An 11,322-nucleotide genomic window follows, 5' to 3' on the forward strand; every position below is an offset into this window, starting at 1 on the left:
AATCTAATCATGATAATTAAAAATATGTTTCACAAGTTTTCTGAAAATATAATTTGAGATATAAAGTGCTATTATGCAATTCCACTTTAATATATAAGTGTTTATCCTATTCAATATATGATACTTATGACTAAGTAGCATATTATTACTAATTGAAACTGCAATGTTAAAAGTTTTGTTGGAGTGGGAAACGGCGGGTCAGGAATTTTATTGTAAAAGGTCAGGAAAAACCTGCAAAAGTCAGGATATTGTTTTCTCAAAATATTGTAGGAACCCTGAAATATTAACTAGGTTATTATAGGTTCTATTTTTAATAATAGGTTCTATTATTAACTAATTATTATAGGTTGTCAAAGGTGTGGCTATTTATTATTATTATATGAATTTTATTTCGATTTCTGGAAATAAGAAGGGAGTAATTCTCTTTTTGGTCATCAATGAATTTTTTTTAATATAAAATTTTAAGTAAGTCGAGAACTATCAATGTTTCAAACAGTAAATAGATAGTATGTTCTTATAAGGAATTTTGCAATACTTTTTTTTAACTAAAGAGACAAATAACAAAACCAAAATTTGTTATTTTAATTTAAATACTTTTATCATTTTATGTTAACTCACTAAAATATTAATTGTATGCATTGGTTAAAACTAATAAATACCACATGGCAGGCAAACTAGAAGCCCAAATTATGGAGTATTAAGTAATATTAATATTAAATATTTAATATTTATTTTAAAAATAAGGAATTTTATTTTTATAAGAAAAATTATCAATTATGAATAATACTAAAACCATGAAAAAGTTATGCAAAAGATGAATTGTATATCTGTGTATATATTTGAATAAAATGCTATTTTAGTTGTCCTGTTAAATTTTTTTATTATTATACGTAATCTCAGTAAGAAAAATTATGCAATTATCATTAAAATTATTTATAATCTCATAATTTATATCTTAGGTTCAATTCTGTTTGTATCTTAGATTCAAAAAATCATTATTTTTATTTCATTGTTTGGTAAAATCATATTTAACTGATGTTATTAGCTTTTTATAACTAAGCAATTAAAAGTAAATAATTAAAAATGTAGTGTGCATAAAATTGGGAATGCATTCAAAATAATTTTTAAAAAAGAGAGAAATCTTCAGGTACTCCTTAAAATATTCCTTTACAATGCGACCGCCAGCTAGGAATTTTTCGCCCAAAAGGTAACCCCCATCTTTGAACAAGTTGTCAGAACCCAAACAATAGACTGGCTATCTCTACCCTAATATCTCCTCTAAAATAGTAATTGGCAAACCCTGTTAATTAATGCTATTATATCACTACTTACATTATAATAAAATTGTTTTTTATTTTTTATTGATTGATTTAAGAAAGGAAAAGTTCTTAATTTTTTTCAAAAAAAGTCCTTAATTTTTGCTTTGTTAAAAGAGTGGGAACCCTGTTATGAATAATAATTGCAGATAAAATTTCAAAAAAAATAATGGTTTGTTTATTTTAAAGTAACATCACAAATATTGAATTTTAACACTTCGCGTCATGAGGCTTATTTCTTATGATATTCAATGGAGAGAAATGCTTTCCATATTAATTAATCCATTTTAAACATTTACTTAAAAGGTTTATTATTTTAAAGATTTAAGCAATCGTTTTTAGCTTTGTATATTTTGAAGACTTAAAAGACTATGTTTGCACCACTAAAAATATACTTTACCCTGTTTAAAAATTCTTCAATTCTGAATATATTTTGATTTAGTTAAAAACACAAAGATAGACAGTGACTTTAAGCCAACCAAATGGAAATATAGTCTTTGCATTTGAGATGCTTCATTTAAAAAGACAACTAATATAAGTAACATTAATGTAATTATTAAGCAGCCAGAAATATTTTTTTTAAAAATTTTTATTACAAAAAATAAAGAATTAATTTAGTTTGGAAACCAACTACTGTGTTATTTATTAATATTTTTTTTGATGTTTTTATCTTGATAGACTTCTATTTTTATTTCAAAATATAAAAATTTTTCTCACTTAAAAAATATTGTGCATGGTCAATATGTGCTAGTGTTTGATTCTGCCTAAACAGATAATTATGGAATTTTAAATTTACTGTTAATAAAAAGTTGACGCTGATGATCAACTTGAATAAATCTGTTTCTATTCCTCTTGTAAATATTTCACTGCAAAATAACTAAATATTAATATATTTATTAAAGTAGAACATAAATTTGAATAATACTCTTTAAAATTTCTTGTTTTAAATTTTTACTTCATTATTACTGTATTTGCATTTCAACGAAACTATTGAACAGGTTGGTATTTTTTAAAATTGAACTTATGGTATTAAATTTAATTTTTATTTTTGATCACCATTAAAATTTATAATAGTTTATATTATGAATTTTTTTTTCTTGCAGCAAATTTTGCTTTTATTTGTCATAATTTATGGGTAGTGCGCAAAATGAAATTGAATGTCTTAATATTAATAACAGGATCTAACATTGAGTATGCTAAATAATTAGTGCAGATTATATTTTAGTTACTAAATCAAACACAAAACATACTTTTACTAAATAACCATGCCTACCTGCCAGGTCTCCTGTTTTTTTAAAGAAGACTATAACTTTCTCCTGTTTACCCATATATTCTCCAATTTAATTTTTTTGAAATGTTTTGTTGTATTGGTTGAAAGTTTTAAAAAAAAAATTTTTTAGCAAAATATCCATTGATGGCAAAAATACTTCTCTTATTCCTCAACAGATGGTGCTATTGCCAGTACTGCAGTATGTTGAGTGTTAATAGTTTTAATTATAAATAATGGTTTAAAAAAAACTTTAGATGAAGTTTAATATAATTGTTTACTTCACTAAATGTAAGTGCTTTTATTTCCAATTTTGAATTTCTCTTTTTGACTTACATGATTACGCATGATGCATCAAAACTTTATTCATAGCATAAAAAAATGATGCTAATAAAATCTCTGTTATTTTATTTCTCTAATGTTGGCAGGTATGACCATTTTTTTTCTTCCTTCAAAGCATTTAAATTCTTGACCCTGAAGATATGGGAATTGCCTTAATCTGTAAAATAAGGTTTCTATAATTTAGTCAAGGGAGTCACTGAAAGTTGATGTTAATTTTTTCTTTTTACATTTTTTGTCATTTTTGGGGAAAGCCATATTTTTTAATTTCTATTTTTTAGGAACTATTCAACAGATGTAATTTTGAATTTTATCCTGTAAAGATTTATATACAGTGCACTCCCGATTATCCGAGTTAATCACCGGGACAGGTCGCACAGACAATCGAAAAACACGGATAATCCGAAAACTCCTTTTATTAAAGAAAAATTCAACATCAGTACAAAAAATATAAAAATTACTGACATTTGCATGCATAATATCAAACTAGGAATTTTCCTTATTGAAAAATGTGTAATGCGTCTTCGCCATATATCGATATACACGTTTTACGAACCGCAGTAATGTCCCCGTAATCAAATCCTCCCATATAATCTAATGAAGTTTCAACAGAGCAGCAGAATGAGAAATTGTATTTCATTCATTTACTACATCTTCTGCATCAGTTACTATCATCACTATTTGATTTAACAACATAACAATGTCTTCATCAGTCAAATACTGGAAGCCAGACTCACAAGCATCACTTTGAAACCAATCGTATAAATTTTCTTCATCAAGAATTTCGAAACCTTCGATTTCTTTTGCTTGTTCGAGAATACTGTTATCGTATTTTTCTTGAACATCTGAAGAGGATTGTTCATCAAGCGGTATGATCTTTCTCCAAAATCGTGATAACGTAGACGATTTTACCTTTGACCATGCTGCTGATGTTCCATATACTTCAATCCGATAACAAATATTGCTTCTAAAAATTTGGTAGTGTTATAGCTTCATGAATCAAATTTTTTTAATCTTGAAAATGTTTCTCTTTATATTTTTTGCGTGACTCTGGAATGAGCACGGATAATCCGCGCACGGATAATCGATAGTGTACTGTAGTAATAAATTAAGTAGCCTAGAAAATCTTCTGACTTACAGTTTAGATTTTATTTTATTTTTTTTACCATTAGTAAATTAAATAATTAAAAAAAGTAATTATAACTTTTAATTTTATAATTACCTCTTTTTTTAAATTTGTTTCATTAGTTTTGGAGATACAGTGAACTGCTTAAAGAGTGACATTATTATAGTTTAACTTTCGACGTCTGCTCTCTGAAACTTTAGGTATTAGGACCAGCTTTTATGGCCTCTCCCCATATTTTAAGAATCAAAAATCTAAATCGAAACAATTTTATATTTGCTCCGAGAAAGTAGGTACATTTTTGTATCTGATTTTGTAATCTAAAATATCACGTGCACAAATTTATTTGCATATTTAAGGATAGTTCTTCAAACCATTCAGAAAATCGAAGCGTTAGTTCAAAAGTTACTATTTATTTTTTTGAATTAAAAAAAAGCTATTGATCTGATGAAATATTTTTTTAATAGATGACTATTTTTTCTTTGTGTGTCTACAAAATATGTGATACGACATCAAATTTATAAGATATTTACTACTAAAACTCTGTCATAGTCATAAGATATTTTTTTATTGATATTAGTAACTTGGTCTTTTATTTGTTACTTGAAATAAAAAAACTATTATGTACAAAACTTAAAATTTGACCTGATGCCCTACTATATTTCAAAATACTGTTTTGCTAGAAATGTTTTGTGTATTTGAATAATCGGAAACAGCAGTTGGTAACTTTTTTCCTGGATTTTTTTTTCCAGGTAATCTTGATCTTAGCTTTGTCAGATTGCATAATAATGTTATATAAAAGCTAGTTGGAAAAAAATTGGACTTTTTTTTATTATTATTTCTTTAGTGGCTTACATAAAAAAAAATTTTGTTCTTTCTACTGAACAAAACTACTTGGAAAACAATGCAGTTTTTCTTAGGATAATTGCTCTATTTAATTGCTTTAGATCAATTTTATTCTTTTTTCTAATAGATTGAATGATTTTGAATCATTAGGTTTAAAATGTTGTCAAGTGGTTACTTTATTTAATGAATGAGCTTAAGAATATTAACAGCATGATTTCTTCTAGCTACGTTGGCCAACATGAGAAAACACAACCCATGGATGAGGACTCTGAGCAAGATAAGAAGCAGCAAGCTGAGTCTCGAAAGCCACAACCATCATCTTCTAGGCAACCATCTATGATTGACAGCTCCTTCTCTTCTAATGCAACTGGTAATTCTTTTCTCACATACCTTACAATACTATTTAAACAGATATTTTTAGATCAGATTAAAAGTAGATAGATTTCGAGTTATCTCTGTTTGTACAAGTTCGATTTGAAACGATTCTGTCATAATTTCAGGTCGTTGGATGATAGTTTTTAAGTAATTTATCATTTTCCTGCCCTTCACACAATTTTTCAAATTCTGACATTTCTTATGTGATATTATGTTTTAATTTGTTGTCATGCTGTTTAATGATAGTTTTTTTTTCTTTCTTGGAAGTTAATTATTTTTTGATTCTTTTCGCATTCTGATATTTCAATACGATGTTATGACATTCAAATTTGAGTAATCCCTCTTTAGCATGTTCAATTGGTGATTAATTTATCATTTCGATTATTCAATTCAAAACGATTCTATCATAATTTCAGGTCATTGATTGATAGTTTTTAAGTAATTTATAATTTTTTTGTTTTTCATTCTTGATTTTTCAAATTTTGACATTTCGTATGCGATGTTATTATGTTTTAATTTGTTATCGCTTTCTGGAGAGTTTGATATCTAACAATTAAACTATTATGTCATGTCGTTTGATGATATTTTCCTTTTTTTCTGTATTGGTTAATTATCATTTTTTAGTCCTTTTCACATTCTGATATTTCAATAGGATGTTATTATGACATTCAAATTTGCGTTTGGCATGTTTGATTTGTGATTTATTTATCAATTTTCTTGTCTTTGGATGATAATTTGGCCTTTTTTTACATGATTTTTTTTGGCTGTTAGTTTTTAAGAAATGTATCATTTTTTTGATCTATGATGTGCAAAAATATATTTGTCGTATTATTATCTATAGGCTTAGTGCAAGCATCATCTCCTTCCAATTATGATAAATTGTGCCTGTCCCTTTTGTGTGGTCTTCCCAATGAGCAGGAGTTGGCCCTCAATGTTTGCACCATTCTCTCCAATGAGGGATCTTATATGCTTCAGCTGGAGCAAGCACCCAAGTTAGTCGACCTACTCATTGCTCAAACAGGAGTTTGGCGATTAGGTAAGACCTTCATTTTCTTTGTTTCCTACTTGTGTATCTGAATTGGGCAAGATGTAATAACTCTTATTAATTAAAGAAATGGCATTGCAGATTAACTTTTACTGTTCTGTAGAGAAGAATGCTCTTTATAACTTTGTATTTTATTCAACTTCAGGCATATATAGGCACTTTTCGCAATAATTTCTCAAAAGTTATACAAAATGATGTGTAGAACAAAATATACAAGTTATTCTAAGAATACTGGTGATACATATTCTAGTCGATTGTCATACTATATATTAGAATATGTAAGCATTTGTCTCTTATTGACCCTTAAAGAAATGGTATTGCAGATTAACTTTACTGTTCTGTTCTTCAGAGAAGAGTGCTCTTTGCGAAATGATATGCAGAATAAAATATATAAGTTATTCTAAGAATATTGTTAATGCATATTCTTGATGACTGTCTTACTATATTAGGATATGTAAGCATTTGTCTCTGTAAATCTTTCATAAGATAGTAAATTACTTTAAAAAAAATTTTAATGTATTTTGGAGACAGGACAGTAAAGACATTTTACTTATATTTTACTTATTTAAAAATATTTTTTGAATGCTAAATGTGTTGATGGCATTTTTTTTTTCTTTTTTTCTTTCTTTTTTTTTCTACTCCTTTTGAGTATTTTAAACAAAATGTATCATTAAATAAGGTAATAAATATTACCTAAGGAAAATAAATATTACTGCTTAGGGACACAAAAGTTTACATTACCATTAAAGTTACATAATCCATTTGTATTGAAAACAGGATTGGCAAAATTCATGATTTTTTTATTTTATTTATTTATTTTTAATATTTACCAGTTACATCACCTGATAAATATATCAACAGTACTTAATATTATTTAAAAACAATAAAGCTAAAATAGTTGATATTTTTAACTTAAATGTTCAAAAATTATTTTTTAATCATTAAAAATTAATCATTAAATAAATAAGATCAGTTTATTTTTGTTCAAGGTGAACATCCTAAAATTTTAAAGACAGGGTGGTAATTTGTCAGTTAGGTATCCAATAGAGATTAGTTTAGATCTGAATACATTAAAGGAAAAAAATTATTGTAAATTTCACGGATCGGAGCATGTTTTATTCTTCAGTACTAGTAAACTCTTAACTACTACATAGTATTTCATTTGTTTTACAGTATATGTTAAAATTGAATAAATAAAATTAAAATATCAGCAAGTTATTTTACATGTAACTGATGAAAAATCATAATTTAACAGTTTAACATTACTCACAGTTTTAGTCTCTAATTTTAATTATTTATCAGTCTATTTTGAAATACAACAATTTTCCTTATCAGACTTTAACTAGAATCACACCCTAAAGAATGTATATTTATGAAACTATTTTCCTCCTGATTTATTCAAAAAAAAAAAAAAAATCAAGTGATTTAAATCATGCCAATCCTGTTTAAAAATGTTAGTGTTTGCTAAATTTCTTATTATTTTTCTCTTATTCCATTGAAATGAACATTTATAGATATTAGCTTTTATTAAAGATGAATGAAACAGTTGTGTACATAACATTGTTTACTATTACTTCAGATGATGATTCTACAAAACTCATGTATTTAGAGAGTTGGCAGAACTTGGAGGGTCGAAAAATGTGCCAATTCTGGCAAAGCACTTTAGATGTTAAATTTGAAACGCTTTTGCAGTTATTGGGATTTACAATAGGTATTTATTATCTAATTTTTGATTGTAAAATTGTGTTTAACTGTTTGGTTCCCTAGGTCTGAAATTTTCAATGTCTTTAAAATACCAAGTGGCCCTGAAGTGTGTTGGATAATTCTCAGCAAGTAATGATAATCAACTCACCTTATAAAGGGAAGTGTTAGGAATTTGAAATCTGAAACTTTTCAGGGACGAAAGCCCAGTGGCAGAACCAGAGCGACATTGTCGCAGATCAGTACAGAGTTCTTGCAGAAAGATTTTTTCTTCGGGAAGCAACAAAGTTTTTTTTTTTTTTTTTTTTTTTTTTTTTTTTTTTTTTTTTTTTTTGTCTGCAGAATTTTTCAAAATATTTTTTCCTGCAGAATTATATTTAAAAATTGCCTTTCTTGCACATTGGTGATGGAATAAATGCTCTTGATTTTTTTTAACTTTCTTTTGAGAATAAAAAAATTCTTCTATGGCCGACTTTAGCTGGAATTTCAGATTGATATTATAAAAAGTAATTTCTAAATTATGCAAAAAAAAATTTAAATAGGAGAATATTGCCAATAACATTAGAATATGTAATTCTTTTATATTTAGATTTTAAAAAAAAAAATTCTTGCATTTATAAATAAAAAATTATATACTGTTCTACTCTATACATGAAGACTTTTTCTTTATAATCAGAAAGTGCTTCCATTGCTTTAAATTAAATTAGTAACATTTTTAATAGAATTGCTACTATTAAAAATGTCTTTCAGAAAGGTATTAGTACTAGAGAGAATTGTAGCAGAAAGCTTGAAAAAATTCTGCTACCAGCAAAGGAGTGTTGCATGTAGAGAAAACTCATTATTTTCTGCTTTCTTTGATTTTTGTCTCATTTCCTGTTTTAAAAAAAATTAAAACTAAAATCAATAATTAAAAATACACTTTCTCAAAAATTTCTTACCTGCATGTTTATTTATTTATTTTATCGAGGCTATTTTTTGCAGTCCATTATTATAAAATTTGATGTTTGAAGAAAAATGTTTTTATTCACGTTTAAAGTTATTTCAGTGACCATTAACACAATGAAACTTAATTATATAATCCCAATATCCCCATTCTCGAATTTAAAATTTATTCTTAAAAAGTTGATAGTAAAAGTAGAGTATATTCATGTTACTCAAAATGTTTGCTATCGTTATAATTTTATTTCAATATGATTCGGTTTGATAATTGAAAACATTGAGATTAATGGCTCTTTCTTAATTAAAATGTGTAATTAATAACAGTTGAAAATGCAATTGATAAAACCCATATGGATTTACCATAATATTGTTGCAAATTGTACATCAAACTGCACAAATGAAAAGCTCATCAAAGTGAGAATAACAGTTTTTAAACATGAATGGCTTAGAATAGTGAAAACTAACTGTCATAGGTAAATACCAAAAACAGAGATGCTTTAAAAATGTTTTTAAAAAAAATACTGTAAACTACAGAGCCAATTAGAAAGCATAAATGACTCCATTTATTTATTTTTAAGGACTTCAACTGTGGATTGGTGATTTATTAAAATAAAATTGTTAATGTCAACAGTTGCATAGTTGACACTCCATTTTACATTACATTGATGTGTATCTATTTGTTATTTCTTGGAATTTTTGATTGTGTTATATTTTAATAATTACATTGTTAGTGACCTTACAGTTTGTGTTTTTATCTTGCAGGGGAGTATGAATCTTATCGAGACCTTTTCAATGTTGAAAATGATTTGGGCTCCTTGAATGCTGAAGGGCAAAGAGTGCTGCGGGTAAATACAAATTATTTAAATAATTATTAATTTAAAAAAAAATTTATATGAATTTTATTTGAATTACTTGTTTTCAATTTTTTTTTAACTTCATTTTTTTAAACTTGTTTTTAAAATTTTGATCTCTCAAATAAAAAATTTTTATCCAGAAAGTCGTAGGTCTTTTTACAGTTTTAGTAAGTCTTCAGTACTGTTCTAATAAGCTAAATCTCGTTTATGCCATTACTCTTTTAAATCTCTTTCCCTCCCCCCTCTTCTAAAAAGCTGAAAATTTAATCATTCACATTTATTGTAATGCATTTACTGATGCTTGACATCGGTGATCTGATCATTAAGACCAGCAGATCACCGATGTCAAGCATCACTGGCTGTGGTCATTGTGCGGGTGGGTGACCACTTGGATCGGTCTGCGTAGGGACCGAGAGTGTGCGGTATTGGTCCCCGTTTAACTGTTCTGCCATAAAGTGCACGACTTCGCATGCAGGTCATTGGGCTGCTGAAGCGGGGGTGCCAATACCTCTGCAGAGGATCAAAATTGTGATGGCATTTCTTCGGATGATCCTCAGGGATGTTTCCGAGACCGTCACCAATAGACCATTGTGCATCTCTAGTGCGACGTAAATGGACTACAATAAAAATTTTGGGCTCTTAATAGAAATTAACTAATGTCTTTCATAGTGTTTAACTATTCCATATAACTATTAGTTAATGTTTCAATAACAAGTCAAAAATATCCGCTTTTGTTCCATAAATATACTAGCATAGTAATAATAGACAAAGAACTAAATACTTTCAATATGCTATGTTATTTTAAAACTCCATTTAGCAAGCAAATAAACAATTAATATTTAAATTTTATTTTAGTAATGTATGTTTAAGAATGGTTTTTCCTTTAGTAGCTTCTCTGTAATATAACGATGCAGTACTTCAGTGTTATTTATTTAATATCGTTATTTAGCTGTATACAATTTATAATTAAAATTATTTATCAAGTTTTATGAAATTGAATTTTTTTTTTTTAAAGTCTTGTTGCGAATCAATATCAATTTGAAGATATTTAAGTCTCTAAATCCTATATATTTTATATTAATAATAATTAAAAAATACTTTAAAATGATGAAAAGGATATATCTTAGAAATATCTTTTGAGATTTTAGTTGCTGTTTGTATTTTTAACACTTTAAATTGCTGTTTGTATTCATTCACATAATTCATTTTTAAGAATTTGCAAAACTGTTGGATAAAAGAGTAAGTTTTTTGAATTGTGTATGTAGATAGTTTATATTGTTATCTTGCTCGTTATAATTTTATTTCAATATGATTCGGTTTGATAATTGAAAACATTGAGATTAATGGCTCTTTCTTAATTAAAATGTGTAATTAATAACAGTTGAAAATGCTATTGATGAAACCCATATGGATTTACCATAATATTGTTGCAAATTGTACATCAAACTGCACAAATGAAAAGCTCATCAAAGTGAGAATAACAGTTTTTAAACATGAATGGCTTAGAATAGTGAAAA

General features: G+C 26.8%; 1 protein-coding gene across 1 annotated transcript in view; it reads left to right on the forward strand.

Moving 5' to 3' along the window:
• LOC107443872 (AT-rich interactive domain-containing protein 2) overlaps nucleotides 1–11,322 on the forward strand; it is a gene marked incomplete in the record, with an annotated part of 42,645 nt that overhangs the window by 13,127 nt on the left and 18,196 nt on the right. The window contains 3 exon segments of the mRNA XM_043049341.2: nucleotides 5,116–5,261; nucleotides 6,108–6,302; nucleotides 7,891–8,022. Of these exon segments, the coding sequence (XP_042905275.1) occupies nucleotides 5,116–5,261; nucleotides 6,108–6,302; nucleotides 7,891–8,022 (473 nt within the window).

Source organism: Parasteatoda tepidariorum, chromosome 2 (assembly GCF_043381705.1).
Source record: "Parasteatoda tepidariorum isolate YZ-2023 chromosome 2, CAS_Ptep_4.0, whole genome shotgun sequence".
NCBI classification, from domain to species: domain Eukaryota; kingdom Metazoa; phylum Arthropoda; class Arachnida; order Araneae; family Theridiidae; genus Parasteatoda; species Parasteatoda tepidariorum.